This window comes from Patella vulgata, chromosome 1, assembly GCF_932274485.2.
Source record: "Patella vulgata chromosome 1, xgPatVulg1.2, whole genome shotgun sequence".
Classification (NCBI taxonomy): domain Eukaryota; kingdom Metazoa; phylum Mollusca; class Gastropoda; family Patellidae; genus Patella; species Patella vulgata.
In genome coordinates this window covers 33,414,231-33,427,570 of record NC_065879.2, presented here as the reverse complement: position 1 = coordinate 33,427,570, position 13,340 = coordinate 33,414,231, and the positions used below count along the sequence as shown (strand labels likewise).

General features: G+C 34.2%; 2 protein-coding genes across 3 annotated transcripts; one reads left to right on the top strand and one right to left on the bottom strand.

The window, feature by feature from the left end:
• The first annotated feature begins 337 nt into the window (after positions 1-337).
• On the top strand, positions 338-1,248 carry LOC126812532 (uncharacterized). The gene is made up of 2 exons (XM_050538989.2): positions 338-805; positions 872-1,248. The coding sequence occupies exons 1-2, from the start codon at positions 388-390 to the stop codon at positions 1,246-1,248; spliced, it is 795 nt and encodes a 264-aa protein (XP_050394946.1). The 5' UTR covers positions 338-387.
• A 4,398-nt stretch (positions 1,249-5,646) lies between these two features.
• LOC126820085 (zinc finger protein Gfi-1b-like) lies at positions 5,647-12,188 on the bottom strand. 2 transcript variants are annotated; one of them, XM_050548058.2, is made up of 4 exons: positions 11,998-12,188; positions 10,055-10,252; positions 9,342-9,929; positions 5,647-5,971 (listed from the first exon to the last, which is right to left on the bottom strand). In XM_050548058.2, exons 1-4 carry the CDS (start codon positions 12,089-12,091, stop codon positions 5,754-5,756), a joined length of 1,098 nt encoding a protein of 365 aa, XP_050404015.1. In that variant the 5' UTR covers positions 12,092-12,188; the 3' UTR covers positions 5,647-5,753. The 2 variants fall into 2 exon arrangements, with proteins under 2 accessions (XP_050404015.1, XP_050404016.1); XM_050548059.2 differs by lacking the exon at positions 11,998-12,188 and having other exon boundaries at positions 10,055-10,351.
• Positions 12,189-13,340: the final 1,152 nt, after the last annotated feature.

Genomic DNA, 13,340 nt, shown 5'->3' with positions numbered 1-13,340 from the left:
AGTAGGCCACAGCGAAATTTCCCTCATAGTCCACTGTATGGCGTACGTCCGTCTTCATTAACCCAATCGGAGTAGAACAGTAGGACATTAAACCCCATTTCATTTAATGACAAGTAAACGAAAACAATACATGGAGAAATCCGGATCAGGCGTAAATATATATTTATTCTTGCTCTACCAGTCCCTTGATATTAGAACATGTTAATGCAAGACTGGATCAACGAGACTAAACTAAATTCACGTATCTTGCAATAATATTTCACCACCAATGGACATATCACATATATTTGAACGGTAGTAGGCCTACTTAAGGCGTGAATGAAAGGCACATCCATAACAACCGAAAAAAAGCTATTAAGAATACCGTTGCGTTTGAAAATATATAAAATGGTGCGTAAAGTTCTTAAAGGTGGTGTTTCCACAGGAAATACTCTACGATCAAATCCATCCAGACATTATGCATCTCAATCAGGAATAACGTTTTCGACATCAGGGACCACCAGTGCTCATAAAAAACAAGAGTTTGAAGAAGCAAATTTCCTGGGCTTCGATGGAATCTTCTATTCTCTAAATAAGAAAGGAAGGTGGTTACTTCCAGAATTAATCAAAGAAGAAATAGAGACCAGTTTAACGAAGCTAAAGTACAGTGTTGCCTTAATCGAATCACATAAACTTAACAAAGAAAACAATTGCCTTGGATATTATACTAATAAAGGTAGGACAAAGAAAGTAATCCCAAAGAAAGGTAAATATATAAATAGACCGAACGAAAAGAACTTAAATGGTGCTCAAAATAAAACCGAGAGCAGAGAGCGCAGAAGATTAAGGGGAAATAACTCTGACCAAGAAAAGCAGACGACAGTGGGTGCAGATGTTCCTTTGCTTGTGTACGACGTTGTTTATCCATGCCCAGCACAAAGTTCTATTGTCTCAAATCCAAAATTCATAAAAAACGAATCTGACCATAGTTTAATAAAACACAAAATTAAACACAGAAGAAACCAACGAAGGTTTCTGGAGGACATTACCTCAGTGGAAGATGAATTAGAGTTCATCCAGGACGTGTCTGATGCTGATGATGCAGTTTCTTATGAAGACGAAATATACATGAACACCGGAACGAGGTCCGAAATCTGTGATTTCCTTACACACTCTCTTATCGAAACGTTAACATTGATAAATCCAAGCAACGAAAATTACGAAGTGGGCTTAAATGCCAAAAGAAAACTAATGATGAGGGACGATTAAAACATTTGAAGCGTAGGCCTATACGTGTAGACTATTCGTCTAATTTATTTGTTTTTGATGCTGAAAATGAATCAGTGCCCATTGAGATGAGCATCCCCAATACTGACAGCCCAGATTATATTCCTGTAGATATCATTCTTCCTAAATACCAGGTTGAAAGATTCCATCTCTTGAAACACTTTCCAAAAGTTGTATTCACGGAATGCAATCCTAGAAAATTTATAATTGACATTACTGAAGATATCAAAGAACGACTAAAACATGCTAAACCTTTTAAAACAACAATCTTACAGAAATTAGACTTAACATCTTTCATAGTTTTTTCGTTTAAGAAGTCTTATGATGACCATCATGATATCTACAGAGTTCATTTGAATATGGCTTCCCATATATCAAAAGTACGCATCGAAACTTTATTCGACATGATGTTAACCGATATGGATGATGTACTGAACCGCTGTGTTCTTTATTTTAAAACCATACCACCAGTGTCATTTAACCTGCAATCCAGTTGTCCAATATGATATTATTCGACCTTTTGTTCAGAAGACAGCCAACTATGTTTATCCAGAATCTATGGTTCTTACAGGACAGTCTTACGATGTTGATGCTGTTGATTTTGAATGGATAATGATAGATGATGACCAAGAAGAACGCTGTTGTAACATATGCTTTGAAAATATATGTTCGAAGTCCACACGTCCTTTCACGTCTCTTCGCTCCTGTGGTCATTGGTTCTGCGATGGTTGTTGGAGAGAACACCTTCTTAACAATTTTAGAGCTGGCCTCCAGAAATGCTTGTGTCCCGAATATGACTGTGATAAAGAAGTGGATGATTGGACCATGGTCACCTTAGTAAATATTAGAGATATAAAACGAAGGCAAACAAGAAATATCACGGTTAACATGACTACTTCAAGCTCCTCTAAGTGGTGTCCCAACAAAATGTGTGGACGAATCATACAAAATCCTAGTCGCTCTGGTTCGACCATTTTCTGTAAATGTGGAACAAAAGTTTGTTTTAGTTGTATGAGAGAAGGGCACTGGCCATCAACGTGTGAACAGTTTTTGACATATGAAAGAAAGTTAAGGGCTTACAACGAAATACTTGGCTTTGACTGTACCAGCATACCTGTTGTGAGGGTAAGGGGAAAACACTGCCCAGACTGCAATGCTTTTATTGTAAAGAACGGTGGATGTCCACAAATGATGTGTAGCATCTGTGGTACATATTTCTGTTGGTCCTGTTGTAAAAAAAACGAAGGAGCACAGTCTTACGAATTGTTATTCAATTAGTCAAAATCACGGCACGGTTTTGCGGGACGTGCGTCATATTGAGAGAGAGCTTGCAGGGGCTGAACCAAAGAGTAATATGTATATGATGGCTGTAAAATGTCGAATGGACAGACGCCCATCACATATAAGGGAATTTAAAAAGAAATCAGAACAGTTTAAATCACGTATAAAGAGCTGGTTAAAAAAGCAAAATAACGAAACTTTAGGCATGAATTCTATTGATGATCTGTTTACTGATATTGTAAACATTAAAACTAAACTTAATTTTGTATCAGAATTTTGCTTCGTTGTTGCAGATTGTGAAGAGAATAAGAACATATTAAAATGCTTTCAACGCGCGGCCTCACGATTACAAACATTAGGCGATAACATAAGCGACTCTTTAGTTATTAGCATTTCCCCCGATTTTAGGAAGATGCTTTCTGAATTAATGTCCCTTAGAGACAGGTCGAGGACAGCCATCTTATCTGTGGTTACTTTAATGTCCAGAATACAGAGAAATAATGTAAGTGCACATCAGCACTGAATTTTACCGCTATTTAAATACTTGTAATGTATTATTGGTTTTGGTACTTTGTAAGCATGACCATGATAATTATTGTTAACCTGAATTTATTATAAATATTTTGGAGAAAAATTACTGTATCTGTTTTTTGTTTGAATAATGGAAATGTTTGTTATTGCGTTTCTGGCTGGAATATATCTTTTATTCCCAAATTTTTCAATATAATTATCCCTACTCCTTTTCTGGTCTTTATTTTTCATAATAGTATAATGTTTAATGTGGATGCTTTTTATGTATTATGGTAATCATGGTTTTTGCCGTGTGCATTATCATGTATATTTTGCCTTTAATTTAAGTTCGAGTTGTTTCATATGGTACATCTTAGCCAAAGTTTGGCTTAAAGGATGGGGGGGGGGGGGGTGATGGGGGGGGGGTATAATGGAACAGATTATAAACTGTCGTTGAGCTTTAGGCCAATGATTTGATTTTATCCGTTCATTAGTCTTTGAGGTTCATAAAATATTAATAATGTTAAATAATAAAACAATGACTGGTGATAATCGATTAGTTCTTATTGTTAAATATTATATAGCTTAAAGAGTATTTCTATACAGCTGGCGTGGCTAACTCTTTTCCCAGGCTTTTTTTCCATCTCCTATTGCATTTCGTGATCAGAATGTATTGTGCACATAAATAAATAGATCGTATATCTATATAAGTATTATCGAGTATCGATATTTCAAGATTTTGATTTGCAAATATTTGTTTTATATATACGTCATTCGCAGATTGGTCTAGAAGCTAAATTAATTACAATTGTTTCCACAGTAATCTATATATAGACAATCTATAGTACCTTGCTCATTGCTGTGGATTTATCTTCCTGCTATAGACCACGTCGATATAAAAGTAGTACATATCTTGAATTATGAATTTATTCAAGATATATGTAATACTATAGGTGTTATTTTAGTTCCAGGAAAGGTGCTCTGTTTAATATATCGAAGTGGTTAAACAAATGGGTGACAACGAGAAATAGGCCAAGTAGGTATTTTGCAATTTTGCAAGATTCAAGTTTGTTAGACTAATTCACAGATATTTCCTGTCACCACCAATTGCTGAAAGTAGGGTACTAGTCATCTCGTACACAGATTATTCCAATTAAATAGAATAATGTTCACGTAAAACGGTGCCCATACGAAACATTTACCCAGAAATGGCAACTGTCCCGCCCTAATAGCAGACGCATATATGCTCTCTATATAAGAAGGGGCGGGTTTAAATTTCCCTTCTTACATCATCCGGCGTTCCTAGCCGTAAGACTAACCGCCTTGGCTTACAGGCCAGGATACCGACAGCATGCGGGGTTTTCAGAACGTACTCTCAGCCTCTGGTTCGAGGCTGGGATAGAGACAATGTAGTGTCTCAACCGTTATGTCTGAGTTCTGGGCATGTTAAACCCAGATTGTAGATATTATAATAAATCCTAATGTACTATCATAGATGTTGTAGTTTTCCTTATTTGATCTATAAACATAGTTATAAAAGCACAGTGTTTCAGAGTCAACTGACCTTTGGAGTTTTATATATAGCGTGAAAGTCCTGACTAGATAAGTGTCACCCCCAGTGTCACGGGCCGTTTTCTGGAAGTTCCTGATTAAAGTCACATCGGTCCCCGTAATGCCACAAATGCCCGAAGTATTTCAAAGAGATATTTCATAGATATGCACATTTTACATATTCTACACACCATATCCAACATTTAAACGATTTAATAAAACAAACTGACAAAATTATTCGTAATTACAGTTTGGACAAAACGGTCTTTGCAATCTCCGACAAGAGCGTTTTCTTTGTCAGTATCGCCCAAAGTATTTCAAAAAGTGACCTACAAGGAAGATTTGTTGTAAATATGCTCTACACATAATATCCAGCATTTTAATGATTTCATAAAAACGGTTTGGACAAAACGGTTTTACTTAGCGCCGACAAGAAACGGCTAGAGCGATGTGTATATCGACAACATGTCTTTCCTTGTGGGTCACTTATTGCCATACTTTGAGCGGTATTGACAAAATACGGTATTAGTAGACCCTCGAATCCATAGCTCGAAGTCTGTCATTTCTTGTTCCACGGCCTAGTATGCAGGCAATGGGTAACAGGACGGACTTTCTACACAACCCGGATGGGCCGAAACTTTCGGGTGTATTCTGGCACAGATGTCGGAGAGTTACTGTCAGAAAAACAAACATTCATTTTATGGAGACTTTCCGTCAGCTAAAAGAACGAGAGCTGTTCATGGGAAATGATCCTCAGTCGGTTAAAGATATCGAATGTGACGGTATCCGTTTGCTATTGTAATCAAAAACATATCTCAAAGCTGGCGTAATCTCCGGCAGTGTCTTTCAATCTGAATTAACTCGATGGTAACAATAACTTTTATTTGCATTAATCGCAGATATACATTAACAAAACATATTACATGTAATATATAATAATGATAACACTAATTATATAAATTAAGAAATAAATAAATAAGAAATAAATATTGCACAATTGACATTAAATCTACAATAAAGATTTAAAAATTTGCTTTGTGATTTTCCCTACACAATATCAATTAGATTTATTGTAATACGGCGCCATTTTTATTATATTTTCTACTAATATTGACGAAAGTAATCCTTCTTCTCTGAAAAACTTATCAATGTGGCGTGTCCACCCCTACTCCCATATGCGCTTCAAGTGACAGGGCATGCTGTGTTTCCACATGACGTCGTAAATCAACTTTGCGCTGAAAAGCTCGTCCACATCTATCACAAGCAAAAGGTTTGTATCCCGTGTGCTTTCGACTATGGGTAATTAGATTTGAAGATTGGCTGAAGGCCTTTCCACACTGCATACACTTGTGTGGCTTCTCACCTGTCAAAAAAAATATATATACAATATTGATTTCATATGGATTAACATATAGGCTAATATGAAGTAAGAAGAAAAAAATACTTATCAAGACTTTTCCAAGAATTGAGCGATATTCAAAGAACAAAACAAAATCATAAAATGTGCCGGAACAACCGAAAGGGTTAATAGGATGTAACATTATCATTATGATATGCACAATTTTTATTTCCAGGATATTAATTATTTTACACGGAAACAATAGCTATTTCTGGATTCTATTTTATCGTCAAACTCGCTGTGATGTAAATAAGGGTAGGACACGCGATTGTTGCCGAGATTGTAGGTTAGGGTGTATTAGGGCTCGGTCCAGGGTTAGGGTTAGGGTGTATTAGGGCTCGGTCCAGGGTTAGGGTTAGGGTTGGGATTAGCGCTAGTCCTGTTTACATCTCCTGACCTTTGACCAAACTTGAAGTTGGCCCTATGAAATAGATCTAAAACTGTCGACAGCGCAATTTAATTGACCAAACCCGAATCCGCACCCGTACTTATGAAATCAAACCAAGTATTTTAGACGTGATTCAACAATATGCAAATAATGTCTCGAGAGAAATAAATGTATTAGCTCAACAATTAGTAAAAATTTTGTTTCGCTTATGTTGACCTTTAGAAATCAATCAGAATATTACAGAAAATACAAAACAGCGAGTCTCACTGACGGACTCGACAGTATGAAATCACGTGATTAAAATGTCACCGAGGTCCCCTGTGACGTGTTGGGGAGAAATCGTTGTAACATTTATACGATATTTGATCTCTTCGAAAATTATCGTACCAAGGGGACATACTCACTAATCACGAAGTTATGACAATAACATCAATTAGTAAATCCTCTTTTGATTGTTTTTCTATAACTGATTCTGCATCAATAACTACATTAAAGTTCGACGCAAAATGATTTCTAATTGAAATGTCATCAGAATGAATGAAAAACAGCAATCTGTTTCATAACGGTAATGCTACAGCCTTCTTTTAACTCTCTACGTAATGACTGACCCTAAGGTCCCGTTCACTTTACGCGTGACATCACATCATACGGTACACCATTGCGTATACTATTTATTTTATGTATCCATTTACACTAAATAGGAATATCTTTTATCCAGATATACGTCTTTATAATTAAAACAATTCTTTTAGAATTTAATTTGAAGAAAAAAAGAGTTAATATTGAGAGCAAAGTAACCCATCCCGACGTCATCCCTATGAAAGTAGCGGCCTTGCGAATATTTTAAATCAAATCGGCTTATTATTTTTTTATCACTCTTATTAAATGTATTTATAAGAAACGACCAGCATTAATAAAACATTTTCCACCCCAGCAACCCACAAGTCAACTGGTATTTCGTCGTTCTCTTTCATATTATGAGTTCCATGCTGTAGCCTAAACGAACAGATCACTGCAAAAACTGGTCAATATAAATAAATTGTTAATAATGACATCGTCATTTATTTTGATATGCTTTCATTGTCTGTCAGTCTATTATTTCGACAATTATTGTTTATATAAGTTCTGTCGATAACAAGTCGAGATTTCCGCATTCGTTTCCAGACAATTTGCAATAAATTAACTAATATCCGAACAATTATTATCACGCCACTTAACAATTTTGAACAAGTGTGTTCGGCTCTATTAAAGGTCATTATTTTAAGACCAGTAGCAGGAGGTGTAATGAAGGGCGAGTTTGAGTCATTTAGTGACCTTTCATTGGTTAAATATTACGTCATTTATTCTAATTACGTGATATATTTGAAAGTGATTTATGTGGTTGTTTAGTCATTCAATCAATTCCTGTAGTACAAATTGACATTTTATTTAGTGGAAGTAATTATGACAATGATATCATTACTTAACTATCGTAACACATCTGGCAGGTTCGCGAACAGTTTTTCTTCTATAAACAAAAATTTTAAAAATAGTTTGTCATATTTTATGAAATGAAAGATTTGCACAAAGAGCAGCACAAATTATGTGAGCTAAATGAACTGAAATAAGGATAGTACAAAATTGTTTCTTTGTTGTTTTTTTTTTAAATTCAGAGTTATTTTGCATATGAGATAAATTTAATAACGGAGATATACATTTAATAAAGAATTTTATTAGAAAAGTGCTTGTCACAATGGACGGTACAGATGTGCGCCCTTTAAAATATATGTGCGTTATATTTATTTTTGGGAAAATATCAAACTTCCCACGGCTTAATCCATCTAAACGAACAGCGTCTACGCGTTGGCGTTCGCCTATTATTGAAGCTTCGATGAAGAGTAGGCCCACATCATGGTGTGTACCCTGGTTGTTGTAAATACACCAGAAAATATATTGCTTTTTCTAATTTATGCATAATCTTTGATTTAGTTTAGTATTAAATAAACCGTTTCTAGCGTAGCCTATGTGAAACATTTTTATTTATTTTATTTTATTTTTTTTTGAAAAAATAATTTACTATTGTTTAACGAATTATACGTAGAAATACCAACAAAGAAATTTAATAAGTCTTCGATTTCAATTTAATCTTTTGATTTCATTAATTAGACATTTTATGTTTTTTTACATGCAAAATAGAAATCAGACAATTGAAAAAAATGAGGATACATAAAAAAAAACCTCATTATATTCTCCTAATTTCAAAAGTGCCCAATTAATCTCTTTAATTTAAATCAGTGGGTTTTATATATACGATACTGAATCAAACAATAATGATTGACATGAAAAGATTGTATTATTTCATAATTAATAACCAGAAGATTTCTAATTTACAATATCAATATCGTTTGTTGTCCTTCCTCAGAGAATGTAAAATAAGAATTAATTGAATGTAATAGTTTTTGTCAGTGATATTGTCTGGCATTGTGTGTAACAGATCAATACTTTTTATCTATATATCGCAAATTTATTGCCTATAAATATATATAATTGGACTAATGAAATAAATATGATGAGCACGTACGTGAATAAGGTGAATCAGAACGTGGACAGAGGATTATCTTTAAAACTTTTTTTCAAAAGGCTAACGTAGTTGTTGTTGTTTTTCTTTATTTTCTTTTTTTGGCTATATGAAGTGGATCAAGTCCGTAAAATTATCACGCTCATTGTCAATATCAATCTAAATATAAATTCAAGAAAAATATGGTCTGTAGCCTATTTTTTAGGATCCTACAAATAAGTTCCCCAGGGGAACCATTTGATTGATTTGACGTGTTCATGGTTGGTGCTTGAAACCATAGACCTTTCCATGGTACATGTATGTCGGTAAACTCAAAATAATGTAAGATCGTACTCACCGTATTTGGAATTAACGGAAACTATGAGTATGAACAGTTAGCAAAGACTCACCCGTATGTATGTAAGTGTGTTTCTTCATATCTGATTTTTGATGAAATCTCTTTCCACAATAAGGACATGGATACGGTCTGGTATCACTGTGAATCAGTAGGTGGGTGGACAAAGTCGACGATCTCTTGAACGTTTTTCCGCACTGTGAACAAGAAAAGTTCCTTTCTTGAGTATGAACTACTCGGTGTTGGTCCAGGCTTACGGCGTGACCAAACGTCTTGTTGCAAACATCACAGGCAAACGGACGCATGCCATTGTGGGAACGTCTTACGTGAACTTCAAGTCCGTGTGGGGTACTAAATAGTTTGTCACATTGGGCACATTCGTAAGTAGAAGTGATTTCTGACAAATCTTTTCGTTCATCAAACATTAGTTCTGTGTCAAGTTCGTGGTTAACGCTCCTAAAAAGCCCCGCCGTATCAAAATTGCGCGGATATTTCCAAAATGGCGACGGTAAAAAGATACTCGATGGGAAAAAATAGAAACTGTCAAATGGAAATCTTTGCTGTGCTTTGGTAAAATTGCGTAACATGTGATCTGTAGATAACTGGCTTCTTTTCAAGTCGAAGAATTTTTCTACTGCTTTTTCTGAAATAACAATAATATGGAATACACTTTTCCAAATAAAGAAAACATTTTCATGTGAGCATACAATGTAGGGCATATTGAAATTGGTTTGAAGGTTACTTAATAGTTATTTAATGTTCACTTACGTTTTGACTGGTGATTATTTTCCTCGCAACTGCTATGTGAGGAGGTGTCGTGGGGTGACAGTGGCATGTCATCATGTTGTGCTTCGTGTGGCGTATCATCCATAGATGGAACCGTCTCTGCCACCCATGGCCTATAGGCTGTAAAGTTACCATCTACCGTTGAAAACTTGCTGCCTTTATTTTTAGAATCGTCGTCAACTGTAACACCAAATTTAAGCTAAAACTATCTTATAAAAATAGTTGGGATCGTTATAGTATGGACCCGCCAAACAAAACCAATTCACATTGACGATAAGCTCTGTAGCGCCAAAAATAATCTAGATTTAGATTTTACAAAACGAAGAAAATTTTATTGATAAGATTAAAGGGGGGATCTAACTTTGCAGATCGTCTCCAATTGATAAAATATATTTGGAAATTTCACAAAAAGGATTGTGAAAACATTGAGACAACCATTTTAAAATTTAGTTTGTAGCATACTCTTCGCGATGTTTCTTTTTGGTCAGATCTGATCCTTTAGTGCTATACTGAAATCCGCGGGCACTGGTTCAAAGTGATATGATCTAAATAGATCAAGTACTTTAATTAAATGAATATGTCCAGAGTTACTTTGAATATCATATTATATAAAAATCATTTTCTTAGTGGAAATGGTGGAACTTATATTTTTGACCTATAACCTTTTTTGTTGAACATTCTGTGAAAATGGCCGCCTAGATATTTTTTTATATTTTCTTTAAAATTACGCCAGTTTTAAAGCAGTGTTTTCCAATAGCATGCCTGATTACATTTATCATTTTCCACATTAAAATCATAATCAACCGAAAAAAGAGACTCGATGGGACGAAGGAAAAGTACTTATGAGCCTACCCACTACATTAGAGGGTAATCAATTAAGGAACTGTGGCCCTGTTTATATGGGTTTTTAAAATATTAAGATGTTGCATCTACTTAAAATAATCAGGATTTCCCTAGAAACTTGGTTATGGTGCAGCATATACCATGAAAGAATTGTTCGTGTCTTTAATGGGTAGAAGCAAAATTTAGATAATGTATAAAATAAGTTTAATAAAAGATAAAAAGCTATTATTATGGGGGCAAAACGTACATGTAGTTACATCACATCTGTCCATCACATATTTTAGAAGTACATTCTATATTTATTTATTTTTTTCGATAATAATGCACCAGGTATAATCTATAATCCCTGAGTGGCATTTAGTGATTGAGCACATTAAAACACACAGCACAATTTATAAGGAAAACAATCACTGGTTTATACACATGTAGCACGACGTTTCCACAAGTGTTCTCTTATCGTTTTCAAACACAAACAAAGGAATACTTGTCGAAACGTCGTGCTATATGTGTATAAACCAGTGATTGTTTTCCATATAAATTGTGTTGTGTTTTTTTACAGTATCGCCTAGGTTTTGAAAAGATTAAAACGTCCTATCGATGTGTTTTCTAAAATGATACAAATTTTCTAAAATCAATTTCCGATCTTTTTCTGAAATTGGAAAAGAGTGACGCTAACACTGATAAATTATGATATGCCCGAAGATGATAACGGAATCATATTTAAAGTTTTAAAAGGGAAACATTATTACAAAAATAATTGTTGATAATATTAGAAAATAAAATAAATCAATAATAATGATACAAAAAGAAAACAAAGGGGTTTATGAGGTAGAATAAAAATGAAATAATAATAATATATACAACTTAAATGATTTTCTTTTTTTTTTTATTATTTTATTGACCTTTTTTTTTCAGTGAAATGTTACAAATCTATGAATTGTTAAAATTCACTTTTGACTTGACATGTCACGATAACTGAAAAACATCCAGTAAATTGATCGTATATATAATATGAAAACTATTGTAAAATATAACAATAAATCTAAATTTGAGAAATTATTTTAGTAAATAAGTTTTCTCACCATTTCGTCGAGGAATAACAATCTGGAAAGCACTCATTTCGCTGTCGCTTAATTCTGTGTGTTTTTGACTCCGGACGAGAAACGATCTCGGCATTCTGTTGCAATTTACACAAATTGAATAGAAAATTAACACAAACTCTCGACTTTTACTCTGTTCATTTAGAGACTCGTGTGTCCCCTTGATATATTAATTAGGCTCCGCCCATATTCAATTGAACGATTCTTCGGTCGCGTGCCGAACACACGCCAATAACGGTATATTTAGCCAATCACGATAAATTAAATATTATCTTCGCTCTTCTCTATATCACACGCTATTATTATGAATAAGTGACGATTGGGGGAAACTTCGTCCATATTGTACAAAATTAGGGTAAAATACGAGAGTCAGTAAGAATTATCTACAATATTAAAAACAAAAGAGAAACAAGTATCATAGCTGGTATGACACTTAATTCAAAAAAATGAATAAGAGCATTCACTCCTCTATGTGTACATGCACAATTAATAATGTGCTATTAATAGGAATAAGTGACATTTGAGAGAAACTTCGTTTAAATTGCACAGAGTTAGGGTAAAATACAAGTCTATAGAATCATCAATGAAATTAGAAAGGAAATAGAAATAGGAACAAGTATCTTACTATAAAATAAATGTTATGTGAAAATATTATTTTATACCTTATTATTAATTGTCTTTCACCCAACCAAACTTTTTGGACCAGGAACTGGTCGCTAACCGCTACTTATAATGTTCTTGTTCTTCTTGGAGTGACGCTCTTCAAAAAAGCCTAAAGTTAATTCAAGTCCGATCGACATAATGCTTTTTCTTTGAACAATTCTGCATTGATTTAGTGAATTAGATGTTTTGGACCAGGAACTGGTCGCTAACCGCTACTCATAATGTTCTTGTTCTTCTTGGAGTCACGCTCTTCAAAAAAGCCTAAAGTTAATTCAAGTCCGATCGACATAATGGTGGTAATACAGATACGTGCATGTAATTTAAAAAGAGGGTTCACATCAAAATATTACAAAAATGCTTTTAACAAAAAATGAACATTCTCCCTTGTTGTATTGATATCCTCTAATCGATGGTTACTAAATAATGAACTCGGGTGGCAAATGGTTTTATCTTAAGGTTTAAATAGTTCAATGAATAACTTCAAGCTGAGCAAAGCAACCAATTAAAAATCATGAAGACAAAACACAAAAGCAAAAAGACTACGAAAATAAATAAATACGGACAGTGTAAATCTTTACTCCAATCAAGAGTATAACCGACTAAACGCGACAGTGTACATGCATTATGTACATTTAAATAAATAAAAGTTGTCAGTTATTGCT

Coding starts and splice junctions, on each gene's coding strand:
- LOC126812532 (XM_050538989.2), top strand. CDS start 388: ATGGTGCGTAAAGTTCTTAAAGGTGGTGTTTCCACAGGAAATACTCTA. Junction 806..871: donor TGCTCAAAATAAAACCGAGA/GCAGAGAGCGCA, acceptor CAGTGGGTGCAG/ATGTTCCTTTGCTTGTGTAC.
- LOC126820085 (XM_050548058.2), bottom strand. CDS start 12,091: ATGCCGAGATCGTTTCTCGTCCGGAGTCAAAAACACACAGAATTAAGC. Junction 9,930..10,054: donor AAATAATCACCAGTCAAAAC/GTAAGTGAACAT, acceptor TTGTTATTTCAG/AAAAAGCAGTAGAAAAATTC. Junction 5,972..9,341: donor ACACACTTACATACATACGG/GTGAGTCTTTGC, acceptor TTTTTTTGACAG/GTGAGAAGCCACACAAGTGT.